The sequence below is a fragment of the Xiphophorus maculatus genome, chromosome 4 (genome assembly GCF_002775205.1).
Source record: "Xiphophorus maculatus strain JP 163 A chromosome 4, X_maculatus-5.0-male, whole genome shotgun sequence".
Classification (NCBI taxonomy): Eukaryota; Metazoa; Chordata; class Actinopteri; order Cyprinodontiformes; family Poeciliidae; genus Xiphophorus; species Xiphophorus maculatus.
In genome coordinates this window covers 29,376,744-29,399,779 of record NC_036446.1, presented here as the reverse complement: position 1 = coordinate 29,399,779, position 23,036 = coordinate 29,376,744, and the positions used below count along the sequence as shown (strand labels likewise).

The 23,036-nt window shown below is 40.3% G+C and overlaps 1 protein-coding gene across 6 annotated transcripts in view; it reads right to left on the bottom strand.

Annotated features, from left to right (window-relative positions):
* The window catches only part of LOC102237530 (kinesin-like protein KIF13B), a 50,733-nt gene that overhangs the window by 27,416 nt on the left and 281 nt on the right, over positions 1 to 23,036 (bottom strand). For 3 of the 6 annotated variants that reach the window (XM_014470053.2, XM_023331732.1, XM_023331733.1), the window contains exons 1-7: positions 22,032 to 22,745; positions 15,070 to 15,163; positions 5,866 to 5,878; positions 4,273 to 4,333; positions 4,094 to 4,186; positions 3,657 to 3,837; positions 1,285 to 1,372 (exon numbers count right to left, since the gene is read on the bottom strand). In XM_014470053.2, coding sequence (XP_014325539.1) covers positions 1,285 to 1,372; positions 3,657 to 3,837; positions 4,094 to 4,186; positions 4,273 to 4,333; positions 5,866 to 5,878; positions 15,070 to 15,163; positions 22,032 to 22,101 — 600 coding nt within the window. In that variant the 5' untranslated portion in view covers positions 22,102 to 22,745. Of the gene's footprint in view, positions 1 to 1,284; positions 1,373 to 3,656; positions 3,838 to 4,093; positions 4,187 to 4,272; positions 4,334 to 5,865; positions 5,879 to 15,069; positions 15,164 to 15,235; positions 15,331 to 22,031; positions 22,746 to 23,036 lie in introns of those variants that run through there. The other 3 variants (XM_023331730.1, XM_023331731.1, XM_023331735.1) reach the window with 3 other exon arrangements.

The following is a 23,036-nucleotide window of genomic DNA, read 5'->3' as shown; positions in this document are numbered from 1 at the left end:
GCAGTGCCAGCTGTTTGGGATTCCCCTCCGTAATTTCCCCTCAGAAAACACGGAGGAGAATCCGCGCTTTCTGATTGGCTACCTGTCACATTCAACAGGCTGTGTTAAGATCCCAGTGGAGAAAAATCCCTGATTTAGATCAGAGCGGCAATGATGATCTACCGTAACACACCACACAATCTTAGAAAGACCAACATCTAAGATTGTTGTAAGGGGAAAAATAGGAGCAAAAATCATGTAGTGTGAACTATTGCATCAGGTAGTCGATGTGCCCATCTTCTCTATTTAAATCTAATTATTACTGAAGGGCAACATAATATACACACTTCATAATCTGCCCTCTTTTGGTTGAATGCAGTATTTATTTACACTTTGGCTTTATGTTTAGTTTTTTTTCCAGTACATTTTTTATTAATGAGACTGAGAATCCATTTTATTTTTGTTTTTGGTTGTTTTGTTTATTTTGTTTACCAGTTCCAGTGTTCTTTTGAAAATAAAGTGTATCTAACTTTGGCAAGAAATCGCATGGATTACTACATCATTTTCAGTGTAAAAAGGTCTTCAAACAATATTATCGTTTATTGCAATAATTTTTGAGACAATTAATCGTTCAGCAAAATTTGCTATCGTGACAGGCCTAGTCATACCTCTAAAAACAATCTTACAAAGTATTTTTGGTCTAGTTTCTAGTGCAAAAATTGTGGTCCACTTGAAATACAATAAAACTAACTTACAGCAAGATATCTGAGCTTTTTTCAGTCCACAATTCCTTAATATTGATGAAAAAGTGCTAGCTCCACTGGAAGATTATTTCACTCATAAGACATGTTTTTCCATGTTATGTGTGAAATAATCTGTCAGTGGAACTAACACTTTTTCATCAATATCAAGGAATTATTGACTTAATTCATACTCTTATTTCTGGCTTAAAAGTTACTTGTGAATTAGTTTTGTCTGATTTCAAGTGTTAGATATTTGCACTAGAAACTAGACCAAAAATACTTAGTAAGATTTAGAGTTGGACCCCTCAGGGCTTTGAAAGTAAACCAGAACTAGTAACAGGAAAGCAATTAACCGACTCCAGTTGGATGAGAAAACCCGTTTAACATGCTGAACTTGACTTCAATGCAAACCAAAGCGGCAGAGGAAATGCAAGAGTGAAAATGCAGCCAAGCATTTTTGGGAATCTGAAACCTCAAGAAGGAAATGTGATCACTGACGGTAAATGTAGAAGATAAAAATCAATAAGCCTGGCAGAGAATAATGAGTGGCCCACAGCTTTACCTTGTAGCTAGCTACAGCTAGGCGTGACAGGCCATCGACGTAGGGACCCAAAACTTTGTGCTCCCTCACCCTCAGCGCCTGTCGGCCCCTGGACACAAAACAAAACGGAACAGGGTGAGGAGACAGACGGACAACATGGCCACGGCTGGCATTCGCTCTTGGTGCTTTGTGTTAGGACAGAGGTGACGGCGCCAGCCCGGCTCTTCCTGATGGTCACTGAACTCGGCTTGCAGGCTTCACCGGCACACGGCTCTCTGACCCCAATTCTGCCACGCTCTCGACAACTTTATCATTCGCGGATCTGCGGCCAAGGCGCATATGGCTGTCAGATGGTGAGCTTCATTCTGGGTCACTTTACCAAGGTTAAAGGTCTTGTACAGAGGGAGGGTCAGAGGTTATGGTGTCTGGGGCAGCAGACGGTGGCCTGAAGCCCTGATTTACTGCTGACCTGCTGGACATAAACTGGCCCATTGGTGGCTGCAGAGCAGGCTGCTAATCTTTTTATCTGCTGACCACTGCAGCCATCACAATGCAACCTCCTCTGATTTATCAGCTCAATGAGTTTGAAATAATTACAACTTCGCTACAGGTTAGCCGATAAACTTTAAGTGTTTTTGGCCACTGCTTCAATAGGTTTGGTAAAGATGACTGAATATTAATCAACTGCAAGAAAATAAAAAACAAAGACAGGAGCTTTAAAGCAATGCAATGAAAAGAAAAGATATTCAGTCCCTGGAGGACGTTGCGGTGTGTTTTGTGATTGTTGTGGCCTTAAATTTTTGATTTTGTGGAGCCTCTTTTAAAAAGCTGCAGTTTCTCAACTTCATTTCTGACTAGTGATAATAAAAGATTTCTTTAAAATATGTGGAAAAGAATCATGAGCACAACTTCTATACAGAAACCAAAGAGAACTGAGTTTATTACTAGCATTTACTAACTAGCAGAGAATGTAAAATAGATAACATTAGTATTCTTATCGACAAGCCTGATATGATATATTGCCATGGACTAATTACTTAGCGGACATTATGTGAATGCAGCAGCACTACTTTACTTACTCGGTTTGTTTGGAAGAAAGAAAAAAAAACTTACAAATTTTTTTGGGTTTTTGACTCTGGCTAGTTGTTAAACATAACGCAGACCGAACAGCTCCGCTAAGCAGCAGGCCTCCCTACGATGATCAGATTCAAAGGTGTAACCGTGGCGACGGCATGTGTACGCTCGTGGTGCATTAAAGATTGCTCGGGGAAAAAAAATCACGTTACTACATCTTAACAACGGATCAACAGTTGGGGGACAGAAGGCACAGATATGAGAAGTACGGGTGAAACGTCCCACAGATATAGCCCGCGTCAGTTACGCTCATGACTGTGTTAGTAAATCCTACAGAAGATCTCAAAATGGTTTTGGCAAAAAAAGAAAGAAAAAAAAAGGCAAATGTTACTGCTTAGCCTCACACATGCTTTCATCTTGCAGGTTCGGCTTTCAAGAGACGTTGTGAAACATGAAGTTGAACAAGAGGCGGGCTAAGGGGATTGGTCGATATTCTGCCAAGATGCAGTGATTGGTCAGAAAAGAAGGAAATACAGGACTACACGGCTGCACAAAACTTACAAAAAATGAGTGAATTTGCAGTGGTGATCGCAATTCCCTGGGTGGATTAATTAGCACTGGGTTACAAAAAAATATTTTTAATAAGTTGTTTACATTTTTTCAGCTAAATTAGGACTGTTTTGCACCGCTTAATCCAAAAATGACAACATTTTTCTCAGTCAAGTCAGGTTTTTATTCTAATTTGATATTTTGAATAAACTGATCAAATTTTTGTAGCATTATCAGTTCACTTCTGTTAATAATTCTCATCCAAAGAAGGCTTTAGAAGAAAAAAAAAACGTTTTCTAGTAGTGTATTAATTAAATGCTACAAACTTGGATTTCTGCAAATTGAACAATACACACTGATAAGGGTAAGTACGTGTAAATTGAACATTACATCTTCATTTAAAATTCTCCGTCTCTTCTCGGTCCTGATGGAGTCTCTCCTCCTGCTCGTCACTTATTGATCCAGATTATCAGCAAACTGATCCAGATGTGAGAACAATTCGTGCATTTTGAAGCTGATGTTGCTCCATAGTTCAGAAAGTTGACCTGATTGAGCAAAACCAATGGGATTTTTGGATTCAGCACATCAAAATTGCCCTAAAACGGTTAAAAACCACAGATGATTTTTTTGGGCTGTTGACCGGAGTTATTGTATAAAACAAGCATTTGACTGAGCGGGAGATTACAGCTTTAACAGAGAGACTCTACACTACAGATAGGACACAAACTCTGATATTGAGTTTGCGCTGGACGTTCGACAGGTGTTCCTACCCCTTCGGGTCGAGCAGATCTCGGACCTTCTCGTTGTAGATCTCCATGTAGGACACCTCTACGGTAAAGCTCTCCTCCTCCCGCTGCTCCTCCTTGGTTCGCTCAAACAAAGCGCTGCAGAGGCGAGGAATCAGCCCGGGCTGGTCACCTGAGCCCATCATGGTGTACGACTTCCCTGACCCTGAAACAAACGTTACAGGCATGCAAAGGAGTCACTGGCGCCATTTTTTCTACTGCTTTATCTACGAGAAAATAGAAATTAAGCCATCAGTCAAGAGAACGTCACATACACCGTTTATACAACACGCAAAATAAGATGTGAAATAATGTTTACAGATATATATATATATCTGTAAACATTATTTCACATCTTATTTTGCGTGTATATATATATATATATATATATACTTATGGAGAAGCCAGAGTTGGTGAATTACCAGTTTGTCCATAGGCAAATATACAGGCGTTGTAGCCCTGGAAGGCGTTGTGGAGAAGACTTTCCCCAAGGCACTGGAAAACCACCTCCTGACCTGCAAGGAGGTCAGGCCCAAACTTCACTTCGTACATTTAGGTGTTTAAATTAAAGTGCGCTTTAAGATGCTAATAACAAACTGACCTGCAAATTTTTCCTTATCCGTTTCATCCATGGACCAGAAGCAATAGTCATAGGCAAAAACCTGAAGGAAACAGAGGAAACAGCAGAGGTATTAGTCATTAAGAAATCTGGCAGCTACCCAGAGGACTTCAAAAGTTATAAGACCAGCTATCTGACATGCCGATCTGAATTGTAGGGTAAGCTTTTCATGTAGCTTGTTTTTCATTTCTGCCCCTTGCAGAATTTTTTCTTTGACTCAAAGACTTCGACGTGTTCAGAAAAGAAAGGATAGAAGAAGAGAAGAAGAAGAATTACTTTATTCATCCCAGCAGGGAAATTATTTCGCAGTTACAGCAAGAATTTTTTATACACAGATTAACACACACACGACGGAAGCTGCGACTGCAGGCAGCCAGCTGAGCCGGCGCCATTTTTGAAGGAGGACATGCGGCAAAGGTCGTCTGGACTGGGAGTCAAACCCGTGACATCCGCGGGTCTAAGGCCTCCAAATGTGGGGCGTGCTAACCCCCTGCGCCACCACAGCACTCTGGGAGTCCAGTTCTACAGATATGTAGGAGGCAGTACTATGCATTTTCTACGCACATAGTAGCATTTCATAGCATAAGTAACTGTTAACTTCTGTTAAAAAGTTATTGTCAACGTAAAAAAAAAATCCTGATTTAACGCCTTGAAATTGGGCCTCTGTCTCTTTAAATGCTCCTGCTATTTCTGAAACTCCATCTTCAGGAAGTCAACACAACATCACACCTCCTTTAACTCTAACAATATTTTTTTACCAGCGTTGCACTGAGAAGTAGTTCGTATGATGAGCTCAGCCAATGCGCAGTTCCACCAGGTGTTTGCTAATTGATGCTGGCTAATCTGAAGGAGCAGAGTGGGGGAGTCAGGAGGGAGTGACTACTCTGTGAGACGGAAGCTTGGAAACTGCAACTCCGAGGAGGAGCTGCGCCTTGAAGGCGGAGCTAGGTCCAACCAGGTGTTTTGCACAGGGAGATTAAAGGAATCATCAAACATGCATAAAAAACAAAAGCAGCACTCTAGTTCTGCTTTTGATGAGAGAATAGCATTAAAAACATGATGTAAAGCTCAACCTTTTGACATAATACTGCCCCCTTCAACTATAGATTCTTAGCAACATCATTTAGATGTAACTTAGTTCTACTTGTGTTTTACCAATAATGATATTTGCTTCCGTTCAATTTAAAGTGATAAAACATAAACTGCTATGACTTTCATTTCAGGAAATCTTTCAGCAGTATGATCCGGGTTCGCTTCATATGTCGTGTTGCAAAGCAGTGCACCAATATTTCTGCTGAATGAGAGGGAAAAAAACATCAATCCTGGAAACACTGACATGCTGTGATGTGAAGCAGCCAGCAACACTCAATGTTTCAAAGTTTAAAAAAAAAGGCACTTTAAAAGTGCTTCTTTTTTTCTTTCCCTTTCTTTTTTGTTTCATTGCCTGGCCTGTATGGCTCCACACAGCTCTTGAACCTAGCAGAAGTTGAACAGCGGTGCCTTTGTTAGACACAGAGATGATTCACAACAATGGAATCGGGTGAGAAACGCCTGTGTGTTGGTGTGCGCCGTTACCTTGGACTGATTTCTGGAGATGTTGGAATGTCGAGGTCCACGGGAGGAGCATGTGGAAAGACGGATGAAAATAAGAGCACATTAATAAAAGGTATTCTGCAGCTGGCCATCCTGAACTCATAAAAAACTATTTTTAGATGTGCCTTCTGTAGAAATGAGCATTGGATTGGAAATGTTGATGTAATAAGACACCAAAAGCAAAATTTGAGACAAACTCTTCAAACTTTCCCCATTTTCAGTCAAGTAACCGAATGCAACACTCTTGGGCATATGTAGATTTCTCAAAAATATTACAGATAAGCCCATCACAACAAGCAATAAGTCAATCAACTGCGTGATAAAGTAAAATGAGAGCAATTACTTTCATTCAGAAAAACATTTTGAGAAATGATGCAAACTTTTGACACCCAGTACAAAGTAGTTACCGTAGTTTGCGCCACCTGCCATTTTGTCTCTTTTCCCTGTCTAAGCTGAATGATTCTTATTTTTTTTAATGCAATTTTGGTTACTGATATTTTATGGCCTATTTTATTTATTGTTGTTTCAGTTGTTTTAATTATTTTAGATATTTAGGATTTCCAGTTCCAGTGTTAAATGTTCTTTAGAAATTGAAGTCGTTTTTATCTTTGAGTGAGTATACCTGGATTAATAAACCAGTATTATTATTTTTATTACTATACTAGTTGAATAAGGACTCAAAACTACAATATTATCATTTATTGCAATAATCTCTGGGACAATTTATGGCCCCAACAAAATTTGTTATCGTGACAAACCTAATTATAGAGGATTTGAAAAGGATTCTTGTGTGGGTTTTGGATCTCAGACAGAGATGGGTGAGACCTTCTAGACATGTCTGTGTCTCTATGAATTTATGTCTGTGGAACAGGGTGGAGGGTGGGGCGGGGGGAGCTGTTGCATACTGAAAAAAAGATGATGGCATCCAAAGGTTACTGGGTCACAGTCACACAAAAAATGGACACAGCTGGTGTAGAATGTCTCTGACGAAAGTAAAAACATTCAAACATAAAACAGAAAGATGTGGCAATATTTTCAAAGAGAAAAGAGAGAACTATAACACAGAAATGAACTGACAGAGGCTACAACACAGTTAGTATTGGAAATTGGCCTGATTGAAGTATCTTTTTAAGTAAAGAACAAATAATACAGAAACATTTGGCTTTGAGAATTTCTGCAACCTCACCAAACAAGACTGATAACTTTTTAAAGAGATGTGCTAATATGATGACTACAAATGTCTTTGGACTGCCCCTGTGATGGTGCTAAATAAAACAGATATAGTTCAAATTCATGTTGTAGTCAAACACAGATAAACTAAAAAGCCCACTTTCTTTACCAACACCTGCATGAATATGAGGAGGAAAATGATGAAACCAGTCTTTATGATCTTTAACAGACCAATAATTCAACTTATCTAACAAGAATTGTATGAGTCTCAGATGAGTCCACCAGATTTAAAGTTTGTTGGAATGTCCATCCTCTTAGCCGCCTCTTTTCTCTTCCTCCTCCTCATTAGGATAAGGAGCAGCAGAGCTTTCATCTGACATCTTGACAGACACATCCTGCAATTACGTCAGCAGCTGGAAAAACGACCCGTTTCCTGGACATGTGTTCAGTTCTCCACCAATGGGAAAGCTCTTTGCACTCAAACGTCCCCCTCTTCCTATGTATAAACCTCATAAACAAATGCTAACGTCTGAACCAAGTCTGGGTGAGTTGGAGTGTTACCTTTTTCATCCCTTTAGTTTTTTTTAAATGTTTCCATTTCAAGAAATATGTTTTAATGTCTTTTACTTGAATCCAGTTGTAGGATGAGACTGAAGAAAAGACAGCTGGTGATTTACAGTCAGTTAAAAAAATAATAATTCACAGTTCAGGAGAATCCCTCAAACATTCTTAAACAACACCACCTACGTTGGGCTAAATTCTTGGCCTGCTTAAGTAGGTCAGTCACCTCAACTTCTTTTTGTTTTTGACTGCATACTTTTCTGAAATAACCAGGATTTTCATCAGTTACAGAACCAAATTTACAGTTTTGTTCAGTAAATTGAAACTGGAAAGTCTCTCCATAAAGCCTTCTACATCAGACCGCAACGACAAATGCCTTGAGCAAACGTCACATTTGGATGGTTTATTACGCATCACTTACACATAAAATGCTCCTCTGTCAGAGCTGAGCTAAAAAGCCCAAACACCTGTTTCCTTTTACCCATGCACATTCTTCATGAGCCACCAAGGCTGTAGCTCTTCCACAAACCCGCCAGCGATCTGCAACACTTCACATTTCAGATGCTCGGCTGCTGACAAGCAGACGCTCACAGAGCACAAACAGGCTCAGTTCCTCCTATCAGCACTTTAATTGAATCCAGTGGCTTCTTATGACGCAATTAACGCCTTCACTCGTCTGCTTTGTTTTTTCTTTGGCTCCCACCAGCCGTGTTTTATTTTAAAACATGCTGGAGTCACATTTTCCCTCCAAAGGGAGGATACAGTGGAGATTAAATGGTTCTCTTGGAACATACTTTTTGATTCACCCTGTTCTGAAGATATTTTTTGTTTGCCTGAAGGGCTTCTCCGGTCTGGACGGACGAGGGATGAACGCACTCTGGCAGGTTTTGACGTGCTTAATGATGACAGCTGTCATGGTTGCTTCGGAAACCAAAGGAGAGAGGGGTCACCCATTAGCGGAGTTAGGGGCTCCCCCCCCCCAACCAATGGCTGAGGAGAGCGAGGCGGTCAGGAGAGTGGCGAACCCGCCTCTCCTCCGTCCTGAAACAATTCTATTTGCTCCTCCTCCCTTCAGCCTGTCGCCGTCATTTAAAAAATAACTTAATGCATGAATGCTCCCTCTCCCCCTCTTACTCCTTTCCCTACTGTTATCGCATTCTTTTTTTCCCCCCTCTCCCACACCGTAGCATCCACGGCTGTGTGGAAAAGAAACAAGGAGTGGAGGACGGAAAGAAGGCTAAAGGTAGCCAGGAGATTTGAGGGAAAGCGAGGCTGGGTCTGGGACAGGAATTTTAAGCTCAAACACAAAGGTCAGCGTTACACAGTACATACTAAAGGTCTGAGTACAGTGCATACAGACTGCAGGACAATGGATTCTCATAGTGTGCAATGATTTCTCTCGCCACTGTAAGCGAAAGGCTAAAAGAAGCCATTTCTTACTCCATGGGCAACCAAAACCAAAGCAAACAAAGGTAATCCCCTGAAAAAAAAATAGGGGGAAAAAAGTGGAATTTGTCACTAGAAGAATCAAAACAAATATATAAATTTGAGAAATATTTTGAAACAATTGGAACATATGTAAAATGTCACGGCTTCTAATTAAAACTAATTTAACGTGCTGATAACTCATAACATACGACTAGGACAACAAATAATTATCCCTTCAGCTTATTTTATAAAACATTAGAAATAGATTAAAAGAGGCAAATAATTCAATTTCTATTTTAAATAACTAACTAAACATTTAATGCCCATTGCTTTACCGTATGCTTGTTTGTTTGTAGCAAAGGATTCATCTGTAGCTAGTAAAACTTCTAACATCATCATGTCAAAAGCTCAGGGCTTTCTGTTGGACTGAATGTTAATAAAATGTAGAGCTAATCTGTTGATTACTTCTTAGATTAACATAATAATTGAATAACAAAAAGTGCTTAAAATATTTTTGCTCTTTTTTTTTTTTTTTTTTGCAAAATTTGAACAAGATGAAGCAAAAATTGTCCCTTGAGAGGTTCTGAGTAGAAGTCACTTACAAAGAAGTTCTTTTTTACCATTAATCCAAAATGTATTTATTTTTCATACAGTTTTGAATTGATTGCCGCTCTGACCGTGTTGTTCTTTTAGCAAATGGCTGTATATGCGGCAACTAGTAATTAATCGTTTACTAAATTAGTTGACAATCATTTCAGTCATCTTTTCATCACGATTAATCCAATTCATCATTTCAGACCTACACACAACATGGATTTTAGTCACCCGGGGCCAAACACCTTCCTTTCTTCATTGTCTTGGGAACCAAGTCGCTTGTTATTGCATCACCGACAAGAACCTGATCTTTGTCAGCAGAACGCGTCAACATCCAGCTTCACTAGTGCAGAGCAAACAGCCCTCAGGTCACCATGCAAACCACGGCATCTGAACATGCAGCTATGCCGGGGTTAGTCATCTGCTTATCAGAAAGAGTGGCACAAAGTGACCTGAGCCTGTTGTTTTAGGGCAACTCACCCGCAAAAGGTTTGCTAAGAACAGAGGATGCAAATAAAAAACTCAAATGTTAAAGAGCAACAATAAAAATGGTGCAATTTATAGCCATATTTTTTTTAACAAGCATCTACAGGGGAAACAAACATCTCAGTGGAGTCAAAGTTGGGAATCTGAATATACAGACGGCTACAAAAACTAATGATTTAATAGTTTCTTGTCTAGGAGTAAGGGGCATGTAATACATGAGCTCCGTAAGAGGATATCCTTTCTGGAGCTCATTTGTATGAGATGTAAATGAGGTTCCAGGCTAGCCATTGTTCCTCACTGGGTTTAGAAACTCGTTGGAGTGTTGAGGTTTGGCGCTCACATGGAACCTCACGTCACTGTTAAAGCTCATATTTTAGAAGCAAATGATCCAGGATCAAATCTGAAGGAAGCAAGAATGCACAGAGGTTAAGGCATGAAGCCTCTTTTTTTTTTGTTGTAAATGATTAATAATTCAAGGTTGGATCAGAATGGGCTCAACTAACAATTCAGCGTTTTGCAAAGCACTGAATTCGTAAATTTTGACCTTTAGAAAAGTTTTGTCACGTCTCAACCACAAACTAATTTAAGTAGGATTTAGTGTTGTGGATAGCTTTGTGTAAACCATGTGCACTACACTTCCAAAAGAATTAGTTTGTATGACTTCAAAAGACGATAAACATCTCATTTCTAACCTACAGGGTTTAATATGATGTCACTCTTTGCACCTAGAATTGTTCTGGTTGTCCATCCACAAGGGTCAGGAGAGGGTTTTATGGGAAATTTGATCATTACTCCAGAGTGAGGTCAGACACTGGTGTTGGATGGTGAGATTTTTGTTCCCTTTCCAAAAGACTGTTAACTTTTATCTGTGACATGTCAGAATCTGACATGATACACGTGTACACGGAAATAGCTTTTGCCTAACATCGCATGTGCTTGCTGATCAAGAAAAGTGATGATGTGGGGAAAAAAAGATTAGAATTATTCATTTTTTTCATTCAGTTTTTCATACTTCAAACTGAAGAACTAAAGTGAAGTGTCATAAAAAAGGCTGTGTTTGCAAATGCCTCAATTAAAGTTTGTTTTTAATTTTTAGGAATTGATGTGAAATGTTTCATTTCTCATCTGTCTTTGCACTTCAAAAGGAAGTTCAAACTTGAGACGTCTGACTTGTATTGTATTTATATTTCTTTTGCTAGCTTAAGTAGCTACTGCAGAACTAGATATAAACTTATTTGATAATATCTGTATCGGTCCCGATATAAAAAAAACCTCTCTAAATCGGGTATCGTGACAATGTGTCTGACATGGCAGATCTATTCAGTCTAATTCTGTATTTTGTGCTTGTGAGCGACTTCATCCATTATGATTTATTGTCAATCCGGCACAGTTTTTTTGTATCGGATTGATATTGGCCAATAATGAACCTCGGATGTCTGTATCGGAAGTGAAAAAAGTGGATCCCTGAACAGAACGAGACAACGTTTTATTCAATTAATTATCAGAATAATTGCAAGATTACTAAAATAATCGTTTACAACAGACCTATAAGAATAGCAATGATTGAGTTATGCCAAAAAGCAGTCCTGTTTTCCAGTTATATGTTCCCATAATTAAACAGAAGGGGATCTGATCCTGGAGGCTCTGTTATCTCAAGCAAACATCATGCACCTGCAACACGCCAACTTAACTGCCTACTTCCTCAATGAACTCAACCCCGTCTATCTCAACGAACATGTAAAGCACTATGTCAATGTAAACTGGCCTCAAACAAACAAAATTAAAACAGCATCTGCACACTGAGCACAGCAGTCAGTCGGCCCATCCGGCTGTTGCCTCTTTGCCCCTTTGTCGCAGGGCGACGGAGAGAGAAGCTACAGCTCTGCTCTTGTTCCGAGCTCCATAAACGTCACCAAGGGAAGTTTATGGTCGACAGATGCTAGAGTAAATGAAGCTTCTTCCCCCCTCCCTCTGCCATCTTCTTCTCACTCAAGGAAGGAGACTCCCCTGGTCATCAGCAGCGACCCGGACTTAACCTCCCACCGAGCTCCCATGGAAACGGAAGAGATGAGAAAAAAAAAAAAAAGGAGGAAGCTGGGGCAGTGGCAAGTTACGAAGGAAGAAGAGAGCCGAGAGGAGTCGGGCGTTTTTATTCACAATTGTCTGTGTGTCAAAGCTGCTGTCTATATTTTCAGGCTCCTCTGACACACACAACCACCTGCCGCCGCCGCCGTCCTCCGCCTAAAGCCGGCCTTTTTACTGATTCTAATCAGACAGACAGCAGTCACAAGGGCTTCTTTCTTCCAACACAGCTGACCTTCCTCCAGGATAGCCAGTCAGTTTTTGAGCGGATTTCAAACCCTTACACATTAAGACTAAAGAAAAGGCAGCTTCTGCATTGTAGTTCCGACTGTGACCTACATAATCCGTCCTTCCAGAGGCATTCCAACATTCCTGCTCTGTAACCTAATCTAATAGATCTCCAACCATCTCCCAGGGATGAAACTGACAGACTCAAGCGTGTTCAGCCTAACCAAATAAAGACAGCTGGTTAACATGATGAAACAGCCAAAACAAAGACAGAAGTTCAAATCCACCTGTTGCGACTGGTCCAATTTCTTGCCAAAGCACATCATGAGGAAGAGGGAATGTCACAAACAAATTTAGGAGTTTTGGAAAAGTAGGAAAGGATTAAAGACATGTGCATAGTTTTCTTCAAGGTCAGCATCTCTCTCTAAGAGTACAGGCATTACAACAAACATGTAAATCTGCCATTAAGGATTTTTGCACAGTGAAAGCAGCTCCTAAAAAAGCTGTCGCTGTACCATCAGCAAAAATGAAAGTCAAATTTGCTATTGCAGCGACGGCTACCTGGAAATCCTGTTTCACATTTGTTGCAATCCATGTTGGGAAAACGACCGAGCAAACATGTGGAACAACGTTGCTCTGGTGAGATGGGACTAAAACTGCCATACGTTGTGCTGTGGGGATGTGGTCCTACAGCAGGGACAGGAAAACTGTTCAAAGCTGATGTGAATTTGTGTTTTAGCTTACCACAAGACACAGAAAGAAGATCTGTTACATGGGAAGGAAGGGAGGCTCACCTTCTGAGGTTTTCTCCAGTGTATCCAGTGTAAGCTAAGTGCTGTTTCTTTATTAGGTTTCTTTAATGTTTGCCTTTTCCAAGACTTCCTAGTTGCTGTTTAGGTTTACATGATAATGTCTACCAATAACACAATAATAATACCTAATGATATTTTCAAATTTCCTGTCAACCTAAAACATTTTTTTTAACTCAAAAACAGGATGACCGCTGGATGACCGCCCTGGCACCCCAACCACCGGGTTTAGCACGTTTTCTGGAGGAAATCCTGATGTTTCACCCAGAAACACACAGAATAGATGACAATATTCATCTATTAAACAAATAAAACTCCAGACATAAATCCAATAGAGAAGAACCGCCATGAAACCGCATTAGTAATGATTCAGACTGTGATAAAGATGTCATTTGTAACGAGTCCACATCCTGTCTCGTTAGGGTTAGAGAAGGGATGATTGCAGTTTTTTCTGTAAACAGTCTTTAAAAAGCCTGACCTGCCAATTCTGGCAACAAAGTTTCTAAGTTGGAAACAGTGGAGTGACTTGTTAACTGCACACGTGCAGACATGACCTAGTGGGCGTCAGTCAGCCCTCTCTCATTACAGAGCATAAGGCTGATTTTCAGACTTTTGCGAAGAAAGATATGATCAGTGGATAAGATCAGTTTTTACAAGCAATTTCAGCCTGATCTCCTAAAATGAAGAAAATAGGGGTCGATTCATCAGGTCGATCAGTGCATCCCTCTTTCTTAGAAGCAATCATAATATATTCTGCATTTGCATCCAACACTCTGTGGCGTGTACGGTGGGGTCATCTACTGAGTGTAGATCCTACCGCCTCAGTCGCTTATTGACATGCAACGTGGAAACTAAGGACAAAATATTAGTCAACAAATACTGCATTCTAAAGAGCAATTTGCAATATTTTGTGCATACCCATCTGATAGTCTATTTGGGATACATTGCTCAGTTCTAATGAAAGCCACACTTTTGATTTGAACTTCGAAATAATTTTTTGAAAACATTTACCTCCCACTTTATAATTATTTACTACTTTGAGTTGGTCTATCACATAAAATCTGATCAAAATACATTGAAGTTTAGGATTGTAATGGGAGAAAATGTGAAAAGTTGAAGGGCAATGGATATTTTGAAAGACACTGCTGTAGCCTATAAGAAATATTTTTGCACTACGTATGGCGTTTCCTGTGCCTACTAAGCAATCTTGGACTATATTAGTGAATTGTGTTTTAATCAAAACTTCCACTGCAAAGACCATGAGTGAAAGTCTTCCCTCAGTTTGATTATTTATGTTAAACACAGAATACGACTTTCCTTCTTTGCTTAGCAGAGCAAACATGCCGTCAGCTACAGATGCTCTCACTCCTTCCTATGCTGCATGATGAGGCAGGACGGATCTAGAAAAACATTTCTCCATCCGTATCTTATTTACATATACAAAATGTGGGAACAAACACCTGAGGCATACGTTTTCACCACAAAGTATTGTATTTTAAAGATAAAAATCATATGGAAGGAGAAGTCAACTGTTTTGTTCAAAGTCTGCTTCCTTTGCTGTGATTTTTAACCAACTGAAAGGAAAATACTGCATTACTTTTCTGTTACTATAAAAGGGATTCTGTTGAGGATGGCTGTGCTGTAATAATTTCACTGCCTAGGAATGATTTTTCTTTCCTTAACTGAGGCACTTAATGGTGTACGGGGTGTTTGTCTCAGAGAAATGGCACGATGTTTTGGCCAAGTCAAGTACACATGAGAAATAAATCTCATGCGCACACCATCAGGTGTTGAAATAAGAGCTTAGTCATGCAAATAACATGCTTACCGAGAGTCTGCTTTTCCCAAGTTGGCTCCAGCAGGATGGAGGATTGTCTGGTTCTTCGCCATTTCCACAACACATTTTGTGTTTAGCTCCTTTTCTGTTTAACAGAAAACAACAACTGTTATTGCAACAACTCGAAGCGCTTGATTATGTTCAGCAACAAACAAACCTGGCGATGTCAGACCTTCTCAGAGTCGGTGCTTTTTATTGCCAGGCTGAATTATTAGCTCTGTCTTTTTCAAAATCTGATCGGATATTTTAAGGTACGCAGCATGAGTTCAACAGCATCATAATGATTTTTCTCTTGAGCATCAAGTTTAAACAAGTGAGCAGGCAGGGAAATAGAATCTGAAAGTGACCTTTTACCTTGGACTAGGCTATGTGGCTAATCAATAAAACAGGACACGTCGTTCTGAGCGCCAACTAAACTCTCCCCAGTCACCGTAAGAACTGGTCCTTGAGCTTTAGTCATTCAGGTCCAAACAAAACATTGTTCCGACAATGTAAAAAATTAAACATTCATATTGACATATTGGCAGTAAATCCCATATGTGTCATGTAGCTCCTACTTTAGAAACAAGTTTAAATAAATACAATATAGAAGGAAGTTTACAGCCAAGTTGACCAGAGGAGTTTATTTCTGCTAAAGAGTTAATTAATTTTTCTCAAACACTTGGTAAAACCAATTACTGATATAATTGTATCACAGCGTTCTCAACACAGCTATTTATTTTTAAGATTATGAACTAGGACATTTCACTGAAAAAAAAGTATAGATTTAAAGTTTTTTTGTTTTTAATGCGAAGCTTTGCCAGGATTTAAAGGGAATGAATGTCCTTTCCCACATTTCTGAGCACAGCTGGAAAATATCAATGCTCTCCCTCATGGATACTAATCATCCTTATGACTGCATTACATTAAATTTACATTCCATTTAATTTATAAAATCTGTATGAGAGTTTCTGAATCGATTATATTTCCTTCATTAAATTTGTCGGTATTCCACATAAACCTCTGTTTAAGGGATAAAGTACCACAGGGCACTGTGCTTGGATCACTGTAGGTCAATGAACCAAAAAGACAACTACAACTCAATTTTTATCATATTTGTTACTTGTGAGCTTTAGCCCCTTTAGAATGATAATTCTGTGACAAACAAGACAAACTGAACCATACTTAATTACCGTACCTCTAAAGTGATCTATTTTAACTCAACACATCAGTTGCTACTGACCAAAAAATAAAACTACAAAAGGGGCACTTACCACCATCAGAAAGCATTTTTAAAAGACTAGCAAAACAAAATTGTTAAATGTTAGAACTTGAGTTAACAAAGACAGGTTATGTGTGGCTTCCCCTCTTTTCTCTGGGTGAGGATATCCTCCTCCTGCACCCTCCCACAAAGAGTTAAGAGGACAGTGGGAAACCTGATTCCCAACAGCAAACAAGTGTTTTTCTGGGACAATCGGAAATGTTATCCTACAACAGGAGGAGACGTTCATTGTCCCAAGGCTATCAATGTTGATACAGTAATCAAGATGCACTAAACCTTCCTTACAAATTAAATTTATTTAGTACTAAATATATCAAACCAGGCTATTGAAAATGTCACAATTTCTGCTGTGCAACTAATTAAATTCAATCACAGTCAATGTGACACGTGCTTTTTTTCTATTTGCTAACATATTGAAATAACACCGTCTCCATTTTGCCAAGAGCTTAAACATAGAACTGGTAATTATTTTAAGAATGCAATGAATGTTAATAGATTGGAACAATTTTATTCACTATAATGGAGTTGTGAAGTGCGAGCATGCAAGGACGGCAAACATTAGCAAACGAGTTAGTACAGGAAACTGTCAGTGGTTTCAATTCCTTTCTTCAACAAGTACTGCTTCAACTACAACTACTAATATAAAGGCTCCTGTTGCTTTTATGACAGAGCCGTGACAACTACAGACTGTGGATTTATATTCGCGTATAATGGAATAGCCACTGAAGATGGCAGCTGCTCCCCACATGTTAAAAAAGTTTTTAAAAAAACAAACTTTTAAAAAAGTGTCTGAAAAAGTAACACACTCCAGGATGAAGCGTGGGAGCACTTTAAAAACACTTCTTGTTCTTTAGTTTCAATACCTAAGCTATCACATGTAAATAACTACAGCAAATACATCTTCTAGTAGTTGCTGCTCAAGTTGACAAGTGATTCTTATAGGCCATATTTTACCGAAATAATGTCATATGCTCTAAGTCACCAATCTGCTGTTAGACACTACACATGAGATTACCTAAAAATCTAGGGGTAAAAGTTAAATAATGATGGAACTGATGTTTGTCCTTCGTAAGGTGATGATGTACTAGCCTTATATTAGCTAACAGTGAAAAGCGATGAGTGTTGCACGGGGAAACCACCAGTTACTCTGGCTTAGAATATATATATATATATATATATATATATATATATATATATATATATATATATATATATTTTTATTTATTTATTTCTACTTTAGGAATCTTAATTTTTGAAAGCTTTATAGAACTTGTAACAACTAATCAGAACAAAATAAAACAAGACCGAAAAGCAGAGATGTTTTCATTCAGTTTTGAGCCTCTGTCTTCTTTGCCTACATTACCCATGTCATAGTTACTGTACTGACAGTTCTTCCCGCTCAGCCAAGAGGAAAGTGTGATACAGTATGGTTCAGAGGATAAATGCACTCATTGCTTGCTGCCTTTGGCTGCTCCATGACCCATCCCCGTTTTCCATTTAGCTCTTCCATGGGCTACCTAGCAAGCTGAGGTTTGGCACAACAACCCCGACTCCAGCCAGGACGTCCGCTGGCTGCGGATGCCGTTGCTACGCCCGAGGTGCACTGTTCTTCGAAGGCCAACGCCATGGGAACGTGGAGCGTTACGCAACGTTAGCAAATACACATTTGGACTCACTCCCTTCCTGCCTTTGTCCAGCTGGGCAGCTAAGTCCATGTCTCCTCCTCAACCTGGGATTACACAGTGACAGTGGCCTCCAGGTTGTAGTTGCATGCTCACAGGTCTGAACTGGGGTAAAATGCAAATACAGAAAATGCCATCCTCCTCCCTCCCAACTGCTTTGAATGCATCTGGAAAGATTGTGTCTGAGATGTGGGATCCTGAATAAACGCAACTTGCAAAAACGCAAAGAGAAGCAACTTACTTTTCTCAAGTTTTATTCTTCTGCTGCTGAGAAATGTGCAACAATACGTCTATTCTACAACAGTAACACGCAGACAGAAGCGTTATTCACAAAGAAACCACCGGAAAGGCACTTCTGGAAACATGGCAGTGCCTTCCCTGCCTTCAGCCTTTCCATGCCTACTTCCTATTAACACCCACACTGGTGCATTTTCCCCCCTATACAGGAAAAAGTGATGAGCAATGGATGACTTTGCCTTGCCAGTGTGAAGTTTGCTACCTAGTTCTACTTGAAGAAAACAAAAGAATATGTTTTGACTGACGGATGGAAACAAGCAGCCAGTTTGCACTTGTGCCTCAGTGAGCAGGCTGAAGAGGCAGAAGCGAGTGAGGCCATAACCAGGACCTGGTTGGACAGAACTACTCAAGAGATATGAGCAGAGACGAGATTCTGACAGGAAATCCCCCCGGACATCCATCCAAATGTACCTGAAGTGAAGAAACTCTGCCAGAGGTAACACATATTGCATAACCTTGCAGAGATTTCCACTAAGGGTGTGCCAAAAAACACAAATATACTACAGCTCAGAACAGCTTTAAAATCTCCCAAAATTGATTTGGAAAAAATAAAATAAAACCAATCCGCTGTCTGTAGACCTCCATTTCGTAACTACGCGAGATGTTCTGACGTTGCCGCGCAGACTGTACTGGAACACAGAAAGCACCAAAACAAGAAGGAAACTTGTTTTGGCCCAATATTTGTTGAAGGCAAAAATATGGACTCATCTAGTTGTTTTTTTTAACAAATCTCCGGGAAGACAGATTTCGACATGAGCCTCACCAGGTGCGAGGTTCACAAAATGAAGATTGAGCACTTCAGGAGAGCTACAGCTGAGCCAAGGTACGCCATGCCCTCCTGTACAGAGCTGTGTGGTGTGTTGTATGATTAGTCAGAAGTTTTGGTCTAGGCCTGTCTCAATAAATCAATTAATCTCGTGATAAGACGAGCTCAATAATTTACATTTGAACCATTTACTGTTTTTCTCTCTTCCTACTAAAACCTGAATGACAAAAGTCTTCAGTCTGGTGCATTGGTCTCAACTAAACATTTTTTTGAAGAACAACTTTGTTAACAAAGACTTCCATAGCCATTTTATTTGTGGTTTTATTTATTTATTTTGTATATTTAAAATGTCTTTCAGTACTAGATGTTTGTTAGAAATGAAAGTTTATTGATCTTTGGGAAAGTGTTTTTGCATCATTATGCTATTACTGTTATATTACCTGAAAACAGTCTCAAAACAACAACATTATTGTTTATCACAATAACTTCTGGGACAATCAATCGTCCAGCAAAATGCCTTATTTGTGACAGGCCTATTAGCTGTGCTTTATGCAGAAAATGCACTCGGACAGCAACGTTGACAGTTCTCCTCAACTAGTCCACTTTTTATATCCGCAGGCGACATGAATAAGGAATGTTTATCCAACAGGGTGAAAAATTATGACATTTTTTTTCCCGATTCTTCAATATTGTGAACTGGCTCAAAATTCCTGGATGGAAATGGCAACGCCGTCTTCCACAAAAGAGGCCGGCTGCAGAAAGTGCAGCGCCATCTCCACGATCGCTTTATAAAAACAAAACGAAGGATGTAGGGAGGGAGTAATTCCATCCAAGCATGGATTCATTTAATGTCTCTGTTTGTCATTCTGCCGCACCAAGCAGACTGGGGTAGAGCATGGGGATCCTTTGCACAACAACAGATTAAAGCAGAAATCATTATAAATAATCATTTTGATTCGAAAAATTGATTTTGAATTGAATCTTGAGTAAAACAGTAAAACTATCAATTTCTGTTCCAGTAACCCCACATTGGTGCAGATGGTGAACGAGAACAGAGTGGTAGCTCCACTGTCTTGATTTTGTGACTGACGGCTCCAGCTCCAAGTAGGGGGACACACTGGGGGATACATGTGATTCATTCTGCCTGTTGTTGGTCAACCTCTCTGCCTCCCCACCTCCTCCTTTCACTGGACACATGGTATCCCACGGCACATACTCGACTTGGCAAGCAACCAGGAAATGTCATCTGTGCCTTCCTTTCCTGCTCTGGGAATCTGCTATGTAATTGCGTGAACTGGCGGAGCGTGAACGAAGACTTGCGCGACACTGTGCCTTTGTTATCCGGGCTTTTCTGAAATTAGACACAAGGATGTAACAACACGTAGCAGCCCTGGGAAGCTCAGTGCCGTTTGTGAGTGTAAACGAAAGCCGTCTGTTAAGCGGACATCGCAGTGCAACTCTAGAGACGCTCTCTGACCAATCTGGAGGTAGGAAGCTTGTCAGACTGAGTGGACGTTAAGCCGGAATACCTCCTATTAAAAACTCCTGACTCCGCTGTTGTCTTCGGCAGAAGATAAATTAAATACAGACGCTATTGGCATCTCAATCAAGCAGCAAAACAGACAAGGCGTTCAGTCTCCTCAACGGCGGATCTCACACAGCAGCTTGGTTTGAAATCTAGACGGGTGGCAGGCATCCATAAGAGAAGCCCTGTGGCAGCACTGTATAAACATATGCCATCTAGACCGGCCAGGTTACAGCCCTTCTTTTTTTTTTTTTAATACATCTACAGAAGCTCATTTCCCTAATGGCCAGTGATTTCTGACCTCTATCTCATTCCCAGGAAATTAAAACAGGGAGACACGTCGGTCTCCTGTGGACAACGTCTCAGGAAGGAAGATGCCGTCTTATAATGGTGAAGCTGAGTCAGGATCTTTATGAACCTGATAGGCAAAGGAACTCAAACAGCAAGAGGCAGAGAAAAACCTGCAATTCAACACGGACAAAACAAAGGAGGTGATTATCGACTTCTGGTGTCAAAACAACAGCGCAAGCGAGATGGAGCAGAGAAACAGGATCATATTTAATACATCAGAGTTCAGACCTCTGATGAACTTGGGGTGCACCTATGGCAGCTTACTGGATGATTACCAATCTTTTAAAATGCCTGACCTGCCAATTCCAATTCTGGCCGATACCTGTTTTGTTTTGATGTTTTGTTCTGAAATGTTACTAAATATAGCAAGAAAGTTGCTGAGCTGGCAACAGTGGGGTGACTATTGTCGTTCATGACCTGGTGGGCCGGTCTGTCTGTCAACCCTCTCTCACGGGAAAGCGAAAGAGGGCAGCAGCTGATTTTTAGACCTTTGCACAGATGGATGAGATCAGTTTCACATTCAAGTATCGGACAATCACTAATCTCCCATAATAAGGAAAATGGGGACTGTTTGTCAGTGCACCAATAACAAGAACCAACCACTTTTTGCTCACAACATTCTACGGAGTTGTGGTTTACTTTTGTTTGTGGACAAACTGGGTCTCAAATGGTAGTACAGCTGCTCTGCAGAGGATGGTAATGGAAGAAGAGAAGGTCATTTTAGTGTCCCTACATTTTGTCAAGGATCTGCTTCAGAAACATTTTCTGACTCCTTTTGCTTGCCATGAACTTTCTGAACAGTCAGGCAAACGGTACCGTAGCATTAAAACCAGAACCACCAGATGGTACAAGTCCATGTTATTTTTATTTTATCTGTCTTGATCAGTGTTTTATTTTTATTTTTCCAAGTAATGGAAATGCTGAATCTTTTAGTTAGCAATTAGAATCCATTAACGTGACACTAAATTGATTTGATATGCAAACCTGCGTTACGATCGCTGCAATGCATGAGCAATTTGATGGCTTACAAAGGGAACGTTGATCAATATAATAACAATAAAACCCTCTCACCTCTCCTGTTCATGGGCCGGACCCGCACAGCCACCTTGACATTGGAGTCATCCAGGCTGGGCTCACCCATGCTGACTTCTTTTTTTTTTTTTATTTTACTCCAAGTAGGTCCAAAATAAATTAACTCCTCAGCTGGACAATCATCTGAAAAGGCTGAAAATGTTGCGCTAGCCGGGGTGTCGACCAGCTAGCCCCTCACTGTTTTGCTCCATAGAGTAGACATGTCCTCGGGTTAAAAAAAAAAAAAAAAAAAAAAGGCTGAGTAGATTCCCACAGGAAATCAGTCTCCTCTCCTTATTTTCTTCTTCTGTTCATATTTCAGGTTGACTTAAATCCACACCGGCATGGGAGCTGGAAGAAAAAAAGTGTCACACGGGTTAGGTAAGGAGTCAACGCAGCCGATGTTTGTGAATGAGAGGGAAATATATTAGCTATTCGTGAGGGGAGAAACGGGGCTAGCCAGCTAATTTGCCCAGGCAAACACTGGAGAAGCAGCGGAAGGAAGGGAACAAGTTCCTGGCCTATTCTCTCATCTGACAACACAACACCGCTGAACAGCAGCCAGCCGCCGAGCTACGCACCCGAGCGGACATATGCCGGAGTTGACACGGCCAAACTGCGAAGACAGTGAGAGACCAGCAGAGAAGAGCCCAGCCGATGATCTACAGCTTCCCCAGCGGACCCGCTCCCTCTCTGTCGAGCTCCAAACTCCCAGCAGCATCCGCCCTTCGCGCTGACAGGCTGCCCTTCACAATAAAAGCTCAATCACGTCTGTCTAAACGACAGGAATTGCGTTGTGGAGCCACACAGCTATATACAGGCAACTTTTCAAAAGCAGAACAAATACTAACCTACTATACTATACTACTATAACCTCTGTATAGTTTTAAAGCTTATACAACATGTTCACACTTTTTTAAAAAGAGGTAACTTTCACTCGGGTTGGCTAAATTACTGGATTAAGTTAAATTAATGATAAGTTTATACTAGTTTTGGTAAGTGACC